At 36.5% G+C, this 23,295-nt stretch overlaps 2 protein-coding genes and 4 non-coding genes across 6 annotated transcripts in view; 2 read left to right on the top strand and 4 right to left on the bottom strand.

Annotated features, from left to right (window-relative positions):
* Positions 1 to 12,829, top strand: part of prox3 (prospero homeobox 3) — a 34,200-nt gene extending 21,371 nt beyond the window's left edge. The window contains exons 5-8 of the mRNA XM_041779731.1: positions 43 to 150; positions 5,436 to 5,548; positions 5,741 to 5,846; positions 11,033 to 12,829. Coding sequence (XP_041635665.1) covers positions 43 to 150; positions 5,436 to 5,548; positions 5,741 to 5,846; positions 11,033 to 11,206 — 501 coding nt within the window. The 3' untranslated portion in view covers positions 11,207 to 12,829. The remainder of the gene's footprint in view (positions 1 to 42; positions 151 to 5,435; positions 5,549 to 5,740; positions 5,847 to 11,032) is intronic.
* Positions 4,633 to 4,706, bottom strand: trnai-aau. Its single transcript has one exon. It is a non-coding gene; the product is annotated as a tRNA-Ile (tRNA).
* Positions 9,024 to 9,097, bottom strand: trnai-aau. Its single transcript has one exon. It is a non-coding gene; the product is annotated as a tRNA-Ile (tRNA).
* trnai-aau lies at positions 9,905 to 9,978 on the bottom strand. The gene has a single exon. It is a non-coding gene; the product is annotated as a tRNA-Ile (tRNA).
* A 5,278-nt stretch (positions 12,830 to 18,107) lies between the features above and the next one.
* On the top strand, positions 18,108 to 23,256 carry tmem179ba (transmembrane protein 179Ba). The gene is made up of 5 exons (XM_041778881.1): positions 18,108 to 18,235; positions 19,219 to 19,415; positions 20,403 to 20,540; positions 21,317 to 21,395; positions 21,706 to 23,256. Exons 1-5 carry the CDS (start codon positions 18,140 to 18,142, stop codon positions 21,895 to 21,897), a joined length of 702 nt encoding a protein of 233 aa, XP_041634815.1. The 5' UTR covers positions 18,108 to 18,139; the 3' UTR covers positions 21,898 to 23,256.
* trnas-gcu lies at positions 22,103 to 22,184 on the bottom strand. Its single transcript has one exon. It is a non-coding gene; the product is annotated as a tRNA-Ser (tRNA).
* Positions 23,257 to 23,295: the final 39 nt, after the last annotated feature.

The following is a 23,295-nucleotide window of genomic DNA, read 5'->3' as shown; positions in this document are numbered from 1 at the left end:
TGTAAAAAAAATATTTATATCCTTAACTGGCCTCATGTTTACACCCAGGAGGGCTTGTCTCCCTGCCATCTGAAGAAAGCCAAGCTCATGTTTTTCTACACCCGTTATCCCAGCTCTAACACACTCAAGACTTACTTTCCTGATGTCAAGGTGTGTGTACCCATCACAGTGCTGCATCAACAAGTCATCCTTTAAAATTATGTTCTGCTACTTACACCCCATTTAAAAAAAAGCTAGGACAGTGTGCAAAACTTAAATTAAGACTAAACAGGATGATTAACAAATCATAAAAACATATTTAATGGCAACAAAGCACAATAACAACACATCAAATGCTGGAAAAGAAATTGACATTTTTTCTTGGAAAACAAAATGCCTATTTTGACTTTGATGCCAAAATGTGTTTTCAAAAAGGATTGGGCTGTGACAACAAAAGACTGGAAGAGTTGCAAGATAAACTTGGCTTCAGTAATGGTATAAAGACAAAGATACAAAATAGTGAGGATCACATGAAATGTTTGAAAACTCAAAATATCACTGGGCCTCATTCATCTTCCATTCTTAAGGAGAACTTTGTAAAAACCGGCTTTCAGTTTTAAAGAAGATTCAGACGTTCACCAACATTTCTTATCTTTGATTTGTTCTTAGCTAAGAACAAAATCTAAGAACATTTATTAGGAATTGTATGCTAAATAAAGAAAGACACAGTAACAGAATTTTAAAAGTTCGAATGGATTTTTTATATATATTTAGTATGTGTATATTCAAGGTTCAAGGCATCTTTATTTGTACCTTAAAATGTTAATTTGTTGTCCAGACAGTTTAAGCACTCCAGGTGAAAAACAATAATTAACAGTTCGACCAGGAGTCTAAACACAAGTTTAACAATTATTCTACAAATTTTGATGAAAGAGAAACATGCAATGTCTTTGGCAATTAGACTCTATTGTGGTGACTTCATGTACTTGAAGGAGTAGTGAGGCTGACTGCAGGAAGAGAATACCCACTGATGAGGGATACAGGACCAGATGAGGAGAAGACGACTTAGGAGCTGGACGCCAATAAGGTGGCTTGGAGGAAGAGACTGAGGTATGCAGGATGAGATAAGAAGAAGACCCGTGAATGGAGGTGGCTGGAGTGGAGGAGGGTTGCAGCGTCAACATGGAAATGACAGGCTGACTGTGAAAGAGAGGATGACAGATTTGAAATATGACAGGTGTATGATGATTGGACAAACAAGGTTGTGGCAGAATCTGTCTAGTTTAATACTTGAGAGGGTGAATGCCCTTAATCAGCTGATCACCAGAGCGGGAAGAGAAAATGAAAGGAAAAAGGGAGAGATGACTAATGAGTGAGTAAAAACCAGTCTTCCTGCTTGAACTTCCACTGGGCTTTATTTCACAGTTCAAGACACAACAGACAAAGTACATTCAAAACCAACATTAAAATGCTGAAACAAAAAGTCTTAAATTTAGTGCTTTTAAAGACAAACACTCTAACACATTCCATGAAGGTTCATCATCTTGTGGTAGTTTTGTTGAAAAGTACAATAGCTGCAGGTACTAAAGTGTTCCTGTAGCAATTTGTTTTCCCTTTAGGAGCAACAAAGCGACAGCCAGAGTAGAGGAGTTAAAACTTAGAATTTAGAGGATGAGAACAGTCATGGACAACAGACCTAGCCTTGCGCTGCAGATGTAAAGAAGAAAGATCTGATAGGTCGAGTTGTGAGTCACTTATTAACTTGCTTGTTCACTTTACAACTTGATTAAGAGAATTTTTGTTTTCAAAAGACAGGTTACCCTACCATGAAACAAGGTAAAAAGACAGGACAGACTCAATAAAATGTTGATATTACACAATACGTACAAATACATGACTTTTTTACAGTTAACTTTTATACTAACTGAACTTGTACAGCCTAAGATTAGCCCAGATTTATCTGTTTTTAGCATATATTTAATAACCACTACTAGGTACTGAATTTATAACTAAATCACCATTTTTGTTTCATTTGGAGCTGCACTACATCTTCTTCAGAGCTAAGTACTTTGAGTCCAGTATGTGATGGTTTAAGGGTTTATTTTTATTACAGACATCTCACTTATTCTCCTCTCGTTCCTGTGTGCCTTCAGTGTTTGCACACAGCCCTACAGCCTCACGTCCTTGTATGGCCATAAAAGGGGTGTTTCCCTATACTGAACAGTGAACGAATTACGAGAACATGATATTCATAAATTTAACCCTTTAAAGCCGATTGAATCCTATTTGATACACGATTCCGTGAGACCTCTGTCTAATCAACATGATCAATAATTTACTTAAAACCCTTTTGTATAAAATCTGATAAATGATTTTAAAAAATCCTTGCAGTGGATTGTCCATTACCAGAAACATCTAGTGCATTAAATTTGATACAAAAAAAATTGAAATTTTATGGCAATTTTCCTTTTTTTGTTGTTCTCGGTAGAAGGTTAAATAAACATCTCAGTTCCAAAAAATTAGACATATTTTGGCTATTATTTGAGTTTTCAGGCTTCAGAGGGTTTTAAGAAAACATCATAGATTTGACTTAGGGTTTCTGATAGAAACTATATGAACAAATTTAAGAAAAATCTGAAGAAGATTTTGGTGGATGAAGACTACTGAGTTCAGAGGTAAGTGAGTGAAGTTGAGACAGCTGGCAACTGAGGAAGGAAGGCTAACTGTAGCCCATGTCACTAGCATCAGATATCAGTACTATTTGAAGTAATAGTAGCAATTTTGCTTAGATTTGGACTTATGCCCACACACCCTGCTTTATATTTGTCTTAATTCTGTCACTTTATAAAATAAGCATTAATATTAATATTAATATTAATATTAATAATAATAATAATAATAATAATAATAATAATAAGCATTGAAAAAAGAAATGTTTAATGCAAAGATGAAAAAAGGATTATTTAGATATTTCTTTAAAAGTTGAGCAACTAACCTTTTTTACTGCTTTTATTTTGTTCCCCTCTTTTTGCAGCTATATCAGTCTTACCTGACTGTTATCATTTTTATGATTATAATTAATATTTTTATTGTATAATTTTCATATTATGACCTCATCTCTACACATTTTTATTGTTTTTATCCTACTTATACTGTTTACATTTCTATTCCTTTCTGTCTCTCCCTTATATTTTAAATGCTTTTAAATTTCTGGTCCTTAGGCCTCTTTTATGTAGTTGGTTCCTGTGTTGCCTGGATTGGTCTAGGTGATTCTGGGTTTTTATTCTTGGTCTTCACTTTTACTCTGGAATCATACATATCTGAGTTTTTATGTTTTGCTAACCTAACATCGTTCTCGTGTTTTTAACATTCTACTGGGTTTATGATGTTGAGTTACATTGCTGGCAGAGTCTTTCATAGGTTCTTCTGTTGTTGGGGTTTTGTCATTCTTGTGATGTTTTGCTGTTGTGTTTGACGTTTTGTCATCATTGTTATTCTGCTTTTTGTCAAAGCACTTTGTAAACCTCTGTTTTTAAAGGTGCTATATAAATAAAGTTGTTTATTATTATTATTATTATTATCATTATAACCTAACGCAATTTCACCTCCTGGAGTGCTTTCTGGAATTAGAAGACTTGCACCCTAAATTTCCTTTGGTATTAACAAAGTAGCTACCTACTGACCCATCTACCTACCTACCAATCTACCTACCTACCTGATGGAGTGATGCCAAACATTTCTCTGACAGGAAAATGTAGAAGAGTTATTTTATGAAGTCGCATAAAATCTGTGACCTGTGAAGGGACTTAAGATGTTAATTTGCTCTAAAATAATTCTGGTATAATTCATGAAATGGCAACATTTATGTTTAATATACAAACTCATTTTGTTTCCAAATAAAATTAATGAAATAAAAACGGGAAGCAAATAACGTATGTTATATATTATTAAATTGAATGTCTGTCTGATAGTGATTGATGGGAAATTTTTAAGTAAAGCCAGCATTTAATACATCTACAACTACTTCTAATAATAATGATAATAATAATAATAATAATAATTAGTACAAATACACGTGCATATAAGGTGAGGCGTTTTACCACAGTGAGCTTTTTTACGGTATTTGAATTACAATAAATAGATGAATGAATTACAGCATTTGAGTGTGGTAAATAGAATAGATTAGTAATATATTAGAGCAAATGTGTATATGAGGTGACAGCTCCTTAAAGTATATGAGATACAGTAACACAGTCAGAGACAGTGCAGGGTATTTTAAATTAAGCAGGGCTAAGGTGCTTGTTGAAAGAAAGTTGTATTTTCTGGTGCTCTGTGACTGTTGAGTGGGTAAAAATGTAAACAACAAAAATATCATGGCTTAAAAAGGTAGTTTTACAAAAATTCTTATATATAAATACATTAAGTAATATGTTTTGTAATTCTTAAAAGTAACAGCTCAGTTGACATGTAAAATACACACCCTGTACATGCTGTCCAGAGAGAAACACCATCCAATCCATGATGTTATTTACATGTGTGGAGGTGTGGTTTGAATTTTCACTGTGCTGACATTATCTGACTGTAGTTGTAGTTGTCTGGCCAAGGGTGTTATGTCTTCCTGATGTCGCTGAATATGTCACTCTTAAAAGCGTTTGGCCCGTACGGGGATCGAACCCGCGACCTTGGCGTTATTAGCACCACGCTCTAACCAACTGAGCTAACCGGCCATGTGTACGCATGCGTCATACAATGTCAAATCCGATTTTTACTGGCCCGCATTGTGGCTCGACGTGGAGGTAGAGTTTACTTTCACTTTCTGGTCAGTGACGTAAGGGTCCTAATCAGCTCAAACAGAAGATATCTGCCTTTAGGATTGTTATAAAAATTCTGCATCAGTTTTGAGGAAAATTGTTTCTTTTGAAATATTTGTTGTAATTGGTGTATTTATCTAAAAAGACGAACTTTCTGAAATCACAGCATCTTTCCTTGTATAAATTGCCATTTAACTTCATTTGATTTTAACTGAGATATTCTACAATATAAATGATAAAAGCCATAAACAAACAATAACCATACATTAATTGAAATTTTAAAATAGTCATATCTATAAGTCATCATTTTCTTGTCAATTGGCCTGCAGGCTTACAGAATTCTTTTACTGTGAAACTATTTTATGTGTTTTATTTGTATTTTTTTTTTTACTTATCCAACAATTCCTCTAAAAGGGGATGATCTTGTGACTTTAAATGATGTTAATATGTGAGAAGGTAACTTTGAGCTATAGCTAGCATAAATGAATTCAAACTTTTCTCCTCTGAGCTTTCTGATGCTGTCTTTCATGTCTTTTCTTTATAAATTAACTTTCAAGTTTGTATGAAATCACCAAATAAGTACTCCTGAGTTTCTATCCTCACCTGCTCACTTGCTGTCCTGCTGTGTTTCTGTCCACGGTCTAGTTTAACCGCTGTGTGACCTCCCAGATGATTAAATGGTTCAGTAACTTCAGAGAGTTCTTCTACATCCAGATGGAGCGCTTTGCACGACAGGCTGTCCGTGAGGCTATCACCAGGTTGGTTTGAGTTGTTACCGGTCCGTGTTCTAGCAGTTTGACTGGGTTTTATAAGAGCTATGTTTGCACTGAATTTCAACAACTCTATAGAAAGCAATGTAATAAAATAAATGATGCACTGATAGAATGACACAAAGGATATTTCCCATGATGACTTTTAATTTATAGTGCTTGTCTCTCTGTGTCACCCAGGGAAGGTGCACCTCGTCTGGGCAGAGAGAGTCAGCTGAGAGTGGGCCGTGACACTGAGCTTTATCGCATATTAAACATGCACTACAATAAAAGTAATGTCTACCAGGTAAGGGCAGTGTCCATGAAACCTCTCTATTTTCCATAAAGCTTTCTGCTCATTGATTGTATATAGTCCTTGGCTGGGTGCTTTGCTATCTTATAGTGTACAGGGAAAGCACGACTCTTGTATCTTGTCATATACAGGGGACCTTGAGTCTCATTAGCTGCAATTCATAGCAATAGCCTATGTTTGAACACAAAAACAAAAGCAATCCAAGGTCACATGTATGTCAACGCTGTATGAGGTAAATATAATGATGAACTGATTTTGTGTAAATCTCCAGCTCTTAATGAGCTCTGACACAAAGACTGGTTGGCCCTAAACATGACGACTGAGTTCCAGCTGATATTTTTACTTTGTTGACTAGCTGATAGTAGTTCTTAGAGTTTTTATTAAATGAAAACATATATATTGCCATGAATTATATTGGATTCTTTTATTAAGAAACTAGATTTTTAGACTAACTACTTTTAACTTACTATTTTCAATTTAGTTTCATGTAAAAAAAGGTGCTTACTATTTTTTTGTTTAGTTGGATGTCTTCCTTAAAGCTTTACTTATTGTCATGCTTGACAGTAAATCTGGTCAATAAAGGTCACAAATGTGCCTTTCTTAAATAGCCTACTGTATAAGAATTACTTTCTTTTTTTACACTTTTTTAAACTTTTATTTTATTTTGTAAATGCACAGCTAAACAGCATAGAAAAAAACAATACACCGAGTCAGTGTGATGCGTACTGTAGCTTTAAAACAACCGGAAACATCTTTGCCTCCATCAAGGGAGTTTTAGAAACAGTCAATAGTCAAATGACTATTTCTTTCTAAACTTTTGATTGTTAAATCCTCAGAATATGTGAGTCTCTCCATTTAATAGATCTCATCTATGATTTTCCAGGGGTGGAAAGTAACTAACTGCATTTACTCAAATTACAGTAATTTAGTTCCTTTTTGTGTACTTTTACTTTTTTGAGTACTTTTTCAAATCACTACTTTTTTAACTTAAGTATATTTTGGGCAAAGTATTATACCTCACTACATTTTAAAAAGCACAAACTATACTGAGTAAAAAAGTGAAAGTCAAAATTAGAAGGTCCTAGCTTTCTGGCATTGACATGAAACTGTCCAGTAGTTTGGTTTTGATTTGATTTGATTACACATGACGGTTGGCGGTACATCACAAGAAATTTATTCCACATATCTTTCCAAAACAGCTGTTGCACTTTACTTTAGGTTAAATCACATTTTAGAATAAACAACCTGGATAGAGAGTGATTTCTCATGCTGCTATTGCACATTCAGGAAAGATCATATTTAACTACACGCCCTGAGAGTAGCCCAACGTAGCTACACAGTACTTTGATTAAACTTTGAATGATCTGCTTTTTACTTTTATATGAGTAGATTTATTGACTAAAACTTTAACTTCTACTGAAGTAAAATTTAACCAAAGTAACTTTGGTTTTACTTAAGCATGATAGTCTTTCACTTCTTCCACCTCTGTGATTTTCATCCAGAGCCTCACAGAAGTTAGATCCTCTTTGCATTATTTCCCTTGACTGCTTTCTTGGTTGCTGCCAGCAAAATTTTAACCAAATATGTGTCCTCCAGCACTACTACAGCTCCTTCCCTACGTCATCGTTGTACATTCCTCAAAATATGAGTATGATTTAAATTCATTTCTCCACACAGTCTCCAGCATATTAGTCTTGACTTTGAAAAAAAACAAAAAATACATTTAATCTTTGATGTAATGAAGAATCAATGATATTTTTACAACAAAATTCTTTCTATATCCTGGATCTGGTATTTGTTTGTGGATGTTATAGACATAATGGTAGTCTTCAGTGGACAACTGTAACTCAGATTCTTTTTCCCATTTCTCTTTGATATAAATTGTGGAGGTTGATCTTCTCATCACTAAACCTTGGTACATTCCTGATATTTCTCTACAGTGTTACAGTGTCATTTAGCTGACACTTCTGTGCAACGTGACATACATCTGAGACATAGGTGTTCATGGTGCTCAGGCCATTGCTTAAGGTTCAACACCGGCTTGTGACCAGACCATTATTGAAGTCAGCTGTGTGAACCTCTGAGCTGTCCAGCCACAAATTAATTTTAAGGTCTCAATTTGTGCCTGAGCGTACTGACTGGGAATGGCTGATATAGAGTTATCTATATGTGGATGATAATAGCCTCGAGAGTCAAAACTTACATTGGCCCGTATGGGGATCGAACCCATAACCTTAGCGTTATTAGTACAGTGATGTTTGCACTAAAATATGGCCAAGCAGCAGACGTATGGTATGGTGGTAGAAAAAATCATTTTTTTCATGAAATGAGTGTTTGAGCAAGAGTAAGAAACAACTTGAAGGATGACTACGTATCACAATATCTTAAGGAGCTGAGCAAACTTCAGAAGTAGGAAGTAACAAAGTAAAAATACTTTGTTACTGTACTTAAGTAGATTTTTAAGGTTTCTGCACTTTACTTGAGTACTTATTTTTCTGACAACTTTTTACTTTAACTCCCTAAATTTGAACACAAATATCTGTTCTTTCTTCTTATTACGCGGTCAAATCAGGCTTGTGACTTATTTCAACCTAAACATATGATATGACACAGCGCGCCTCTACACAAAGGAAAGCAGAAGTTTTCTTGTTGATTATATGTTGGAAAGTTCTGTTGCTGAGATGGAAAACCATTTCACCTATTGAAGAGAAGTAAGGTTGTCAAAACTTTGCTAGTTTATTTATATAAAGTGTTAAAAACTGTATAATGTCCATAAAAATAAATAAAAATGTTCAATATTTAAATTCCCTATTTATTAAACAAAGCTTTATGTTATGGTTATACAAAGTATTTTGTGAGCTCTAGAAAAATTTTAAGGCCTCAATTTGGGTCTGAACATACTGGGTTGGATTGGCTGGTGTAGAGATACTTATACATCAAGTCAAAACTCACCCTGGCCCAGTTGAGATGTAAAATACAAAATACTATACATGCTGTCCTGAGAGGAACACTATCCATATTATTTATATGTATGAAAGTCTAGCTTGAATTTTCAGTGCTGACATTATCTGACTGTAGCTGGTAATTGATCGTCTCTGTTTTCATCTTTGACTGGCACAGCTGTGGCCAAGGATGGTGTGTCTTCCTGATTACGTCACCCTTAAAAGCGTTTGGCCCGTACGGGGATCGAACCCGCGACCTTGGCGTTATTAGCACCACGCTCTAACCAACTGAGCTAACCGGCCATAGATAACTGATATTATAGCAGGGATACGGACCGATATACAGATATCCTCGAGTAGCCTGAAGGCTATATATAGAGGTAACTCATGCACTTCATAAGAGGTGGAGGAAATACGGTAGGCCTAGCTGTCACATTAGCACATCTCCTCATAAATACTTGATTATACGTCCTTCGTGTCAGCTCTTCAAAAACATGATGTGTTTTAGTAGTTATTTGAATATATTGATTATTATTCAAAGTTAAGCACATTTATATTGAACATATTTTTATTCTAGTTTGAACCTCTGTATCAGTGAAGACAGCGCAATGCTCATTTATGCTAGGTTTGAACCTTTCCGTCCGTACTCTCATTTCGTCTCTTTTTTGTCCCATCTCTCGAAACTTAGACTACAGATACGGATCATTAGAAAAAAAGGCGAAACTTAATCGAGTTTTTGAGGAAAGGTCGCAGAATATATATCAACGATATTAGCTCACTTGGGTACAGAGACAGGCGACTGCAGGAGCACAGCTGGGCAAATGATGCTCCTTTCTTTCTTCAGTCTGTGGGGCAGACGGAGCAGCATGAAAAGAACTCCGTGAAGCAGTTTTCAGTGTCCACTCCAACGTAACAGACGCACGTCAGTATGAAGGCATTGACTTTTGTGTTGTGGGAAATAGCCTACTTCAATGTGTGGATAGAGCAGGCATGCGCTAATGTGTTATGTTCGTCGGTTAAGTGCATTCATTACTTCCACCGTGTCGAACAACATATTAGGTGATTTATAAGTCTGATTGGATAACTCTTTTGTTTGTCAAAAGCGCTGCGTGGCCCGTACGGGGATCGAACCCGCGACCTTGGCGTTATTAGCACCACGCTCTAACCAACTGAGCTAACCGGCCATAGGCAGCTTGTTTCAGGCACCTCCTCACGTGTGACGTAATATAACGTGTACTTGTACTGTGCATATGCATTATGCTTGCCATGTGACGCTCCTTCAATAAGCAATTAGGACAAAGACATTCCAGTCAGAAAAAAATGTTGCTTACAAGAATGGGTAAGCATTTCCCCAACATTATACCATTCAATTAAAACGATTTATAGAAAGGATCAGTCAATTAATCACAACAAATAGCCGAAGCAAATGATGTTCAGGGAATGAGGGGAAGTAGCATAGCTACTCTTCTAAGACTCTGGAGTTACAAATCACAACAAAGTGGTACTGCCTCATAGCTAGTTGTGAAAATCCCTGCTCTGGTTGATGCTGTGATGTTACGGACGACATCAATATGTGTAAGATTTCATTTCATTATTTTGTTATTTCATCCCTTACAAACACCCTGTCCTCTTATTGTAGCTTGACAGATTTCTGTTTCTATAATCCATTTATCATTAACCCTGGCCACAAGGCCCAAAACCTGACAGAGAGATGGCTGGAGATTTTATTTCAACCCTTTTTTAAACAAAGTTTGAAAAGATCATGGCCTTGTTTTTACGTTTAAAATTTTTATTCTGCATCAAAAAACTGAAGCTTTATTTTTCATTCACTATGAAATGAAATGGAAAAGGTTTGAATTGACGTGCGTTATCTGTGTGTATTCTCACTGTGGACAAGGGTATCCTTGGTCCAGGATTTTAATTTAGTCCGACAGGCTAGCAAAGGTATTTTGAGTTAACCGGTAGATAATTCCTGTATATGATTGAAACAGAAGTCTTTCATGGCAGATATTTTGATGATTTATAAGGAGAGGTAGTCAAACATATTGTGTACTCTTGAATTGGCTTCCTGTTGAGTTTACAACACCTTGCAATAAAACCCCAACACTTCTTTGTATGTTACACTAACATGCCAGATTTGGTTAGACTCTTAAACATGTTTTTGAGCCGTGGTCTATGCGTAAGAGCCTTACTTCTGTACACTTCTAAGTCATCTGTTGTTCAAATTTCTGTTCACAGGTCCCAGAGAGATTCATAGAGGTATCTGAAGTCGCTTTGAGGGAGTTTTACTCAGCCATATGGACTGGCAGAGATAGTGACCCCTGCTGGAAGAAAGGGATCTATAAAATTATCTGTAAGCTGGACAGTCCCGTACCAGATGCCTTCAGACTGCCTGGGTGTCCTGTTGGCTGATGATGGAGCCATTTTCTTCTGGTACATGTATACAAATGCATTAATGCATGCACAAATACATAAAAAAGGGGACATTTTATTGAAGCTTTGTCAAAGTGAGAGCTGGAGAGAGACAAATCCATTCAGTTCTACATTATTTTCATTCATGATTTATACATTTTAAAATAATAACACAGTGAAGGATTCTGCTTGACATAGGGCGCAGGGAGAGGCACATTCCTGCTTTAATGGATGGACACACACAGGCTCTATATTAGACCGACACACTTAGTGCTGTGATAAGAGTCTTGTGACTGCACTTATTGAGGAACGTGACCATACCATTGAATTGAGATGGAATTCCCTTTCTGAACATTCTTCACCAGTCAGTTGACTTGTGAAATCGCAGAGCTGCTGTACTGGAATGATAAAACTGTCGTGAAGAGTTTCTGCAGCCACGGAGGTGGAATGGACTCTGGTTTTTGTGAATGGGATCTTACCAAATGAGGGATACTGTATGAAATGTTAAAATTTGTCTTTAACTTAAATGGAAACTGTATATGCATTCTCTGTGTTAAATCAACTCACAAAGACTCAATTCTTTGTACCCCCTTTAAGCCTATGTGTGTTGAATTTGTTGCTAATGACTTTCAAACATGGGCACTGCACAAAAACATGTTAAATCTTTCAAAGAATCAGACCTTGAGTGTTTCAAAGACACAGAAACTTTCTGATTCCTATGCTGCAGCGCAATAAAAACAAAAACACTTGCAAGTTTAGCGATCACATTCAAAATATTCCACTACTTTCCTTTTTATATTAGATGTTTGTCAGAATAAGATCTGATTATTGGTTTCTGGAAATTAACTGTTGCCTTGTGCGTGGGCGTTTTTGGAGCATCAGGAGTACTTTTTTTAATTCAGCACGCCTCACAGCTCTTATAAAACAGCCAGAAGGAGACTTACCCTCTTCTTTGCACCAACAACACAATGTTGTCATGTGTGTCAAAGACTGTTAAATAATATACAGGAACTATTTGGGTCATTGTAAAATGTAAGAAGAAATAAATGTCCCTTGTGTTGAAGAAAAAATCAGTTAAATTGTTGCAGTCAGTGAGTTTATTTTGCTTGTATATCAATCCCTCCATCCAGTATGAAATTATTATTGTACATGATGGCGCAATGTAATCAAATGTAACAAAAAAATCTGCCAGGAAAGCACTATATATTGATTTTTTTTCCCTTGATGTTTACTTACTGTTAAATTCTGTTTTCTTTTAAAGTGATGCTAAACTAAATTGCACAACTATCCTGATCAACATTTGTAAGGGAAACTTTCACTATATACACTGTATATCACAACTATTCTAGAAGAATCTTTCTGTTCATTTAAATGTCAGATGACCACTCCAGTGTAAGAAAAATACTGTGGGATTGTGTCCACATTTAAGTATTTGTGAGATGTTTTTAAGTGCATGTTTCCTATATTTGCATTATGCTTTGTTTTGTAAGCGCTTCTTTATCTTTCATTGCTTTAATAGTTCTCTCTCTTTTTTATTGTACATATAATTATTCTTTAGATCTGTGCCTCATTCAGACTTTGGTGAATTTTGATGTTATCAGTGAATTAAAGTGATTCAAAGCTTGTGGTGTGAGTTTTTGGATTCACACGCTCACACATAAAGCACACATGCTCCCTGGTAGCCAACACTAATGCCATCATACGTTAAGCCTTTAATCTAACAACACTACAGCCACACTCGCACACAGACACACATTCTCACTGACACTAATACTTGGATGATGGCTTTGAAAGAGGCTCAGCGCTGGACTAAGTCTAGGCACCTGAGACAACATCACATACGCAAACACGCTCTCTGTGGTATGCTACCAAATCTAGATCTCAGGAGGCTTGCAGAGAAAGGTTCCTGTTCTTATTCATACCTTATAATCTGTGGAATGAGGCCTGCCACAGTGAACTTGGTCGAGCCTGTATTGTAGGTCTTATTTTCAATACTTTACAGTGCTATTGTGTTAATTCTGTATACAAACATTTTGACTGGAAGAATTACTGAAATGATCTGACAACTTACATGGCAAACCCACTGACAACAAAAACAAGGATAGCAATATCTTGAGTCATAATGCCCTGATTGATGAAGAAAATAATGGCAGCAAACACAACAGTGTACTAGGGGTGCGCATAGCCATGGTCACCCCAAAATTCAAAATTAAAATTGGCTCCAGTGCTGTATAAAAGTATTTGCCACCTTCCTGATTTCTTGTTTTTGTCACACTTAAATGTTTCAGCTCTTCAAACTAATTCTAATATTAAACAAAGATAACATGCAGTTTTGAAATTATGATTTTAATAATTAAGGGGAAATCCATTCAAACCTACCTGGCCCTATGTAAAAAAAAAAAAAAAAAGTGATTAATCCCCCTTGTGAAATCATGAATTAACTGTGATCAACCACTTTGTGTGTACAATTAAAATTGCTACACCCAGGCATGATAACTGCCAGACCCACTTAAACAGAACCTGTCTGACAAAGTGAAGATCTCAAAAAGCAACACGTGCCACAATCTAAAGAAATCCAAGAACAGATGAGAAACAAAGTTTTTGACATCTATCAGCCTGAAAAGGGTCACAAAGCCTTTTCTGAGTCTTTGAGGCTCCAGCAGACCACGGTGAGCATCATTAACCACAAATGGAGAAAGACTTGGAACAGTTGTGAACCTTCCCAGGAGTGGCTGGCCTACCAAGAGCGCATCAGCGACTCATCCAGGAGGTCACAAAAGAACTCAGAACATCTAAAGACCTGCAGGGCCTCACTTGACTCAGTTAAGGTCAGTGTTCATGATTCAACATTAAGAAAAAGAGTGGGCAAGAATGGCATCGATGGGAGGGTTCCAAGGTCAAAACTAGTGATGACTAAAAAGAAAACAAAGGTTTGTGCCACAGTTGCTAAAATGAAATCTTGATGATCCCTAAGACTTTTGGGAAAATATTCTGTGGACTGATGAAGCAAATGTTGAACTTTTTGGAAGGGGTGCATCTCGTTACATCTGCTGTAAAAATAACAACACATTTTATTAAAAAACAAAAAAACAAAAAAAAAAACAGTTACATCAACAATGTAACATGGTGGTAGTAGTGTTATGGTCTGGGGCTGCTTTCTCTATCAGAAAATCCTGAAGGGGAATGTTCAGCCATCAGTTCAAGCTGAGCTCAAGTGAACTTGGACAACAACAGGACAACATTGCCCAACACAACAGTAAGCCTACCTCTGAATTACTTGGAAAAAAAACATCAAGGTTTTGGAGTGGCCTAGTCAAAGCCCAGACTTAAATCCATTTGAGATGCTGTTGCATGACTTTAATAGGCCATTCGCACTCTACAACCATTCAATGTGGCTAAATTAAAACAATTCTGCAGAGAGGATTGGGCCAAAATTCCTACGCTGTGATGTAAAAGACTCAGTGCAAACATTTGCAGTTGTTGCTGCCAAGGGTGGAACAACCAGGTATTTGGTTTAGGGGCAATTTCTTTTTCACATAAGGCCAAGTAGTTTTGGACGACTTTTTCCCTTAACTGATGCAATCATCATTTAAAAACTGCATTTTGCTTTTACTCAGGTTTTCTTAGAACTAAAGTTCTTTTAATAATTTGAAATATTTAAGTGTGACAAATATAAATAAATGAAAAAGTTTGGACAACCATGCTCTTCATATCCAGGTATGTCTCAGAAAATTAGAATATCGTGAAAAAGTTCAATATTTTTGTCACTCTTCTGAAAGTGAAACCCGTATATTATATGGACCCATTACACATAGAGTGAAATATTTCAAGCCTTTATTTCTTGAAATGTTGATGATTATGACTTACAGATAAGAAAACCCAAAATATTACATAAGATCAATTAAAAAAGGACATTTTAAACAGAAATGTCACGCTTCTGAAAAGTATGTTCATTTCTTTGCCTTCAATACTTGGTTGGGCCTCCTTCCGCATGAATTACTGCATCAATGCGGCGATCAGCCTGTGGCACTGCTCAGGTGTAATGGAAGCCTAGGTTGCTTTGACAGCGGCCTTCAGGTCATCTGCATTGTTGGGTTTTGTGTCTCTCATCTTCCTCTTGACAGTACCCCATAGATTCTCTATGGGATTCAGGTCAGGCCAGTTTGCTGGCCAATCAAGCACAGTAACACCATGGTCATTGAACCAGCTTTTGGTACCTTTGGCAGTGTGGGCAGGTGCCAAGTCCAGCTGGAAAATGAAATCAGTATCTCCATAAAGCTTGTCAGCAGAAGGAAGCATGAAGTGCTCTAAGAAGTCCTGGTAGATGACTGTGTTGACTGTGGACTTCAGAAAACACAGTGGACCAACACCAGCAGATGCCATGGCAGCCCAAATCATCACTGACTGTGGAAACGTCACACTGGACTTCAAGCAACATGGATTCTGTGCCTCTCCACTCTTCCTCCAGACTCTGGGACCTTGATTCCACATTGCTTGAAGTCCAGTGGGAAGTTTCCACAGTCAGTGATGACTTAAACACAATGCTCTTCCTACTGATTGATAGTATTGCTTATACATCATACGATATCAGATATATAAGGTTTGTATTGACAGTAAGATCATTACATCAAGGTTAATAATAGTTTTTAATTATTTTTTTTAATTTAGTTTTTACCTTTTGCTTTAGATTTCAGTTTAGTTTTTATTTGTTTTTCCTGCTGGTTTCTTAGTTTAGTTTTGATTTTGAAAAGATGCTTTAATTTTATTAGTTTTAGTGTTAGTTTCAGTTTTATTTAGCAATTTGAGACACCTGTCAAGGGCCAGACCCAGAGAGGCTCTTCACTGTTCATATTTTTATTCAATTTTTATGTTTGTATACAACTCAAGACCTGAAATTTACCATTGTGTGAAGTCTTCTGCAATCAAACCAGGCCACTTTACTCTCTCCGGGCCTGGGCGTTCATGTCAGACAGTCTGGAGATTTTGCCTCTAATTTTATTTAGTTTTGTCAGCACAGAATTTAGTTTAAGTTAGTTTTTGTTTTTCTCATAAAGCTCAGTTTTTTAGTTTCAGTTAACTAAAATGATTTTTACCTTTTACTTTTAGTTATTTAGTTAGTTTTAGTTAACTATAATAACCTTGCATTACATTATCCTTTAAACTGAAGTGGCTTCTTTTTTGTAGCATCACTTTGTTCTTCTGGCTGGGCAATGAATCACAGCTGTTTCCTCATAAATATTGATTTAACCCATGTTTTTGAAAACAACAATCCATTTTCCTCCACACAAAATAATAATTTTTCTCTATCCACTTACCTCTGTGCTCTTCTCACTTTTATCTCTCGAATGCCATCCATCCTAATAAGTTAAACTGTTTTTGACCTTTAAATTAGCATGAATTGGCTTTTCACATGTACGGTTGTATTTCTGCCTTTCAAAACCCAAGCATAAAAAAAAAACAACCTCAACATTAGTGCGACAAGTTTGTAGCAACAATTTTAACCTATTTAGCCTAAATGACCGAAATCAGGTTGTGTGCTACTCACCTCTAGAACAGCTATTGAATTTAAAGAAGATCCAATAAGCTGAACTTTATGAAATTTGCAGAGCTGATCTAATTAGAAAAAAGTCAATTGTAATATATGTGCATATGTTTTATTTCAGGCTGTAATGAAGCAACTCGTGTTAAAGTACAAAGTTAATTTACAAGACTTGACACAGTGTTACATTTATCAAAATAGCATGGTCATATGACATAAGTCACAAGGTTTGATTTTGAACTCTGGGAATGAGTCCACTTGCAGCCATCACTAACACACACCACACTGGCCAGCACTAATACTAGAATGACATGCCTTTAAATCCTCAAGTAGCTCAACCTTTGACTAAGCCTGGCCACCTGATGGTTTACTCAACAGCAGCGAACACAAGTATGCATGTGATGTCCCATTTGTGAAACATGAATTTTGCATGTCAGAAGTGAGTCCCTCTGATGAGCATCCACAAGCTGCAGATGTAAATCAAGACTGATTACTGGACTAAATTGTTGAACATTTCATCAAGCTGATTCTGTATCCATTAGTCACTTTTCGTTGCTCCCAACATTTCTCATTTTATCTTTGTGTGTCATCAGTTCAAACCAGCTCCTGATCCGAAGAAAATTGGTGAATGGCAGGCAGTGTTGAAATTCCTCAGACCATCAGTGTGACAAATAAACAATTTTTCACCGTTTTAAGGCGGATATGTGGTGGAGCAAAGGAGAGGCTAGAAGAATATTGAAACTATTATCGACAGGGGATCTTGAAGGCTGAACTGTCGCTTCGAGCAACAGGACTACGAGTATGAGCTGAGGGAAGACGGCCAAAAAACAGACAAAATCACACCGGAAATCATCTTCAAAATTAAGGCGTGCCGCTTGTGACGTTGCACAAAAACGAGGTAGGTGAATTTTGCGGCTTTAATGACAGGAATTAAAACATAATTTGGACAATACTAAGTTCTGCAATTTTTAAAATTTGTCTAAATTAATCTATTTGTGCATATCAGCTCAGGAAACCTGGTCTAACTAACATTTTTCTTTCTTCACCAAAGTCTTACGGATATCCCCTTGAATAAATTGGGAGAACAACTGTAGTACTAAGCATACTTCTTGAGCCAGTAATGCATGAACTTAAAAAACCCACTGTCGAGATTTTTCTGTCTGATCATAAAGATTTTATCTGTTAATCAATCGATTTTAAAGGATTTTCTTGTCACTGGTCTGCCCCTGAGATTCTTCAATAACTGCTCATAATTTACAATTTACCACCTACTACCATATGAGAATGTTGACACTGTTTCATCTGACTTTATTTTGAAAAGAATTACCGGAAGCCTGGTCCCTAATTGCGGCTCGTGACGGTCTCTTCCCAGAAAGGAGCCGGGCCGGTGGACGATGGCGTTAACAGGGCTGCTGCTGCTGGAGTTGGGTCTGTACGCCAGCTGCTTCGTCTGTGGGATTGTTACCGCCGCGTCCATCACCATAGTGCAGGTGACTTTAAGGGGAAAAACACTAAATTAGACTTTTCAATTTGAAGACTGTCTCACAGTCCTCTTCCGGGTAGAGTCAAATTTTAAGTGCGTGTGCCAGAAAGTTTGAAGTTCATCAGTGTCAGCTAGCTAATTTCAAACGTCACTTTTTAAGATGTATTTCTGTAGTTATTTACTTTTATTTACTTGAAAACTACATTTAATCTGATTTTTGGCGGAAAATTTAATGTTTTTTTCCCAATTTATCTGCATGCTTTCCTTTTGACAGCTGTTGTGCGCTTTTGCGTACAAAAACATCTGTTTTTATGCCTAAACTAGCACAGTTTGGCTGTTGCCATGGTCGTTATTGTTGAAAGCAGAGCGCGAGAAACTAAAAAAGACTTTCTTTGTGGTTTCCCGCTAACTTTGACTGTTGTTGGTACTTTGGCACATTCCTCCTAGTTACAGAAGACGTCACACCCCTCACAGAAAGGGAGTAAAGCTAATGCAGGTTACACTTAAAAATGTAAGAAAATTATTAACACCGGAAACGTTTCATTTTTAATTTTCTGATTCATCCTAAGTCTCGAAGCAAACGCTCGCTATCTAAATGTTTAATTTTTAGATTTAAAAACTGCGTTTTCCTTTTTCTCCTCTTAACAAGAGGAAAAGAAAGAACAAGGAGAGCGCGCGCATGTGGTAGATGTGAACGTGCGCGTGCCAGTAATAACAGAGTCATATGTTCAGATACTGTTCTCATCATGTGACCAGATGACCCTCGTGCCCATTTAGTGCCTCCACTTTTTTCCAAAAAAAGAAAAAAAAAAAAGACTCAGATGTTGCAATTTATGCTTATTTATGAGTGGGGTTCACGTGTCCCCTTTCAGAGGCCATTTCATCCATTAATTGCATTTACAAAAATAGGCAAATTAGCAACAAGTAGTTAGCCCAATTGAATATAAAGATGATGAATAGATGTCTATTTCTCTTTGTCTCTCCCATCAGGGTAACTTTGGAGGTCGGTGTATGCTTTATGGACTTGTCTATTACAATGGATCAGCAAGCCTTATTGACATCCAGTCATCCAGCGCCTCCTCTCTCTGTTACTTCGTGTCGGCCATATCAGTTATGGTGGCAGTGGTGTGTTTCTCACTGTCACTTTACTGGATGTACAGTTTCTGCATCGACGGGGAAATCAGAAGGTAACAGCACGTGTGCTGGCATTAATATGTAGCTCAGCGTTGTAGCTATTTTAAAACAAACCAGCACTTTTCCTTTTTTTTGTTTATTCAAGACCTGTGAGGTCATCAGTTCAGAGCCTGTAGTTTCAAATGGCTCATAAGAATGGGTCTGGAAAAACTGCCTTTGGCTTCAACCACCAGCTTCTAAATTAAAATCAAACTACAGTTTATTGGTTTATTTGGAAAGATTTAGATTTGGACCTGAGTAAGGAAACACAGTGAGCAACTAACCAAATTCCTTTCTTTTTTAAAGCAACACTTAAATCAATTTGTCCTTGAAGTTCAGTCATGGTCTTCCACATTAAACCCAGATTTTATACTATTAAGTATCAGAATGAGCTCTACTAATAGTATAAAAGTTTGAAAGCTGATTTTTGTATAAAAAAAAATAAGATAAACAGTAAAAATGTAACTTTTTAAAGATTTAAAAATGTGACTCCTCCCCACAAATTGTCACTAAAGTGTATATGCTGTCAGCGGTATCTCACACAGTATCTTTATAGCCTTATACAAAATTAGAATATAGTAAATATGTGAAACAGTTTAATAAAAAAGACTTCTAAACATGCAGAAGCACAAAATAACTGTACAAAATCAATAGCCCAATATGATAAGCAGTACTGTTAGAAATACTATAATCACAGTGGAACCACTGTCACGTGCTAAAATGTATTTTTCCCAGTACAATGTCTTTTTAATTGACTTAGTGACACACCAACAGGCTCAGATTTCTACTGTTTAAGGGCCAAGTTTTGGAGAAATATAAATAACTGATCAAAAAGAGTTCATAGGCCATGCCATGGTAACTCTGTAATATGATAGATAAAGTAGTTTGAGGTCATTTCCTCGTTGCTCAGATTTTGTATCAACAAAGGCCTGCTTTTATTTTCTCTTTTTCCACTGCCTCAGATCTGTTCTCACACACTCTGTTGATTTTATTCTCCACAGGGAGCGCATGTGGATGAACATGATCGTGATTGTGTGCGGCGCTTTCCTGTTCTTCCTGCTCATCACAGGGTGTATGTTGAAGATCGGACGTGACTCACTTTGCAACTCAGTCATAACCACCGTTCCCAACATTACCAGGTAACACACGAATGCAATTTTCCACACAAAGCATGAACATTAAAAAAATCCATGCTAAGCATAACCAACCCTCTCACATGAAAAGTTAAAAATGTAAGTAAAAACAGAATTTGGAATGTATCTCGGTAAGATTTACTTCATGTTTTTCTAATTTTCAGTTTGCTTTTAGCCTTTGGTTTTTTTCCTACTTTCCAAAGCTCAAAAGCATTTCTTGACTTTAGACAGCCTTACTTCACACGTTAAGAATGCTTACCTTTAAGTGCTAGAAAAAGCACCAAATCATGGCATATAAATCACACACATCTAATTTTCATGGATCTTTTAGTTGGCCTTGTATCACAAATTGAATCTGTGCTATGCTGAAAAAACTCAAACAGAATAATTAACAGATAACTTATCTCTTAAAGACAAGCAAACTTTTCATTAATCTACACATCTTTAATGTATGCAAAATACATTTAAATACATTTACTGCTTTTAAAATACTCAGGCACAATTTTTGAACAGTAAGCTGTTTGTGGTATCATTGGTTTGTGCTTCTCTATTTACATTGAGATTCTTGTTTGTTTCCTTTGTTTTTAGTAATGATTCTACAATATTAAATCATATTGTATTATATTCTATTAAGTTGTCATATGGTATGGTACATAACATAATCTATCATGTTGTATTTTGTCATATTGTATAATATTGATAGAAAATTCTTATTTCACAAAATATATGTTGAAACCTTTTTTAGAAAAAAATCTAACATCTTGTTACTTTTTTCTCTGAAGATGTGAGGAGGCCCAGACCAGGCAGTGGGTCAGTCCACTCAAAGGTGCAAGGTTCTACAACAGTTTGTCCAAAGCAGAGGTTTGTAGGCTCATTTCAGTTTTAAAGTATTCTTTTACCTTCAGTTGTATCTCTTCTCTATTGTGATGCTGTAATTTTTGCACATCAAAGAATTTTAATCATAGACTAAATCAAGCAAGTTTGCTTGATTAAAGTTCTTAGATAACAATAACTATACTTTAAGAAAGATCAGTTCCTCATCAAGCGTTCTGATAAGGTTGTAGATGCTTTTAAAGCATCTTCATTTAAAGCCAAAACATCTAAAAAGCATGTTTTTAACAGATTGTATAACGGGGCTTTCTGTGTGTCATGTGTTGTCTCTCTCTCTCAGACTGCAGTGTGGGTCAACTTCATCTTCTGGATCATCATCGGAGTTCTGGTGTTTGTTCAGAGGCGCCAGATTTCAGGGTCAAAGGTCATTGTGGGGGGGTATGGTGGACCAGCTGGAGGGCTTTTCGGTGATCCAGGGGTGACGGCCGCAGAGACAGAGCCATTTTTCAACCGTCCTGCGAGGCCACTGTGAGGACAGGGTTTCCATATTACTTCCAGAAACATTGCAAGAACACAACATGATGCTGTGGGAAATGGGTCAAGTCATTCATTGCGCACTGATTTGTATTTCGTATTTGTATTTCATAGGTAATACTGTTTTTATCAGGTAGTTTATGAAAGGGTTAGCAGCTGTAGTTGGTAACTGCACCACATTGAAAGGGTTAAAACACACCGTGCGACGAGGATGGGATTCGAACCCACGCGTGCAGAGCACAATGGATTAGCAGTCCATCGCCTTAACCACTCGGCCACCTCGTCTGTGTAATACTGTTTAAAGCACCAACAAAATTCCTGAGCCCCATTTGATATTCTACTAGCAGTCTAAGTAAAAGATGACCTTTACCCGATTCCTGCATAATATAACTAATTTACCAAAGCCCTTTTATCTGATCATACACCGGTGTGCATTTTTGTAACATTTTGTTTACATAACAAAGAAATGGGAGTGTCTATGGCAGACATTTGTTTTTATATTTCATAAGTGTACTCATATTTTGTTGTTTATGTAAATGGTAGATTTTTTTTTTTTATTTTAGAAGGCATTTTCACTCATCATAGGAATTGCCAAACCCTGAACTGTTGCTCACATTTCTTGAAACCGTTTTAAAGCAAGAAAAAAAAAACACTCCAGAATCTTTCAAAACAAAGCTAGTGTGTAACTGTTACTTCCTCCTTTTGCATCATGTAAAGCAGACTGTTAGATGTTTGGATCACTAACTGTTTACTCTTCATTTCAAACATTTTCCTATGCTTTCACTGACACTGAGCGCCAACAGCACCAAATGGTTGTTTTTGTGACCTAGCTGACTACATCTGAGTATCAGTGTAGAGGATTGCTCAGGCTTCAAAAGTCCAAATGTTCACATTTTACTCTGTAAAGCAGAAGAGCACTTGTATTTGCATGTAATGTGTAGACAAACACCTGTGTTTGTTCTGCCTAGGTCACACAACAGAGATCAATACTGTAAAAAAACACTTAAAACACTCATGCCCGCATCAACATTTTTAAAGAATTTCATATATTTTTAGCTACTGTCTCCAAGAACTAAAGCAAGGTCATGAGAAAAACCCTACGTTCTGTTCTGTAAGTTGTCGTTTTTTATTTATGACTTTTTTATTTAATTTTTTAATGTTTTTTTTTTTTTTTGTCAAAAAGGGTTTGTGTTTTGATCTTTGATTGTTCAGTTTTTGCATAATGGTTTCTCATTATAACTTTTACAGCCAATATCATCAGTAGCCTCTCCTGGTTGCTGATCACTTTATAAACTCATTCCTGTGTTTGTGAAATGTGGAGATATAAGTCTGCTTTTTACACCAATAAACCAAAGAAACAGAACCAGTGTTTGTCTACTACTGGCTTCTTTAAAGG

The sequence above is a fragment of the Cheilinus undulatus genome, linkage group 22, assembly GCF_018320785.1.
Source record: "Cheilinus undulatus linkage group 22, ASM1832078v1, whole genome shotgun sequence".
Classification (NCBI taxonomy): domain Eukaryota; kingdom Metazoa; phylum Chordata; class Actinopteri; order Labriformes; family Labridae; genus Cheilinus; species Cheilinus undulatus.
The sequence above is the reverse complement of the archived record's forward strand: the minus strand, read 5'-3'. Positions and strand labels throughout refer to the sequence as shown.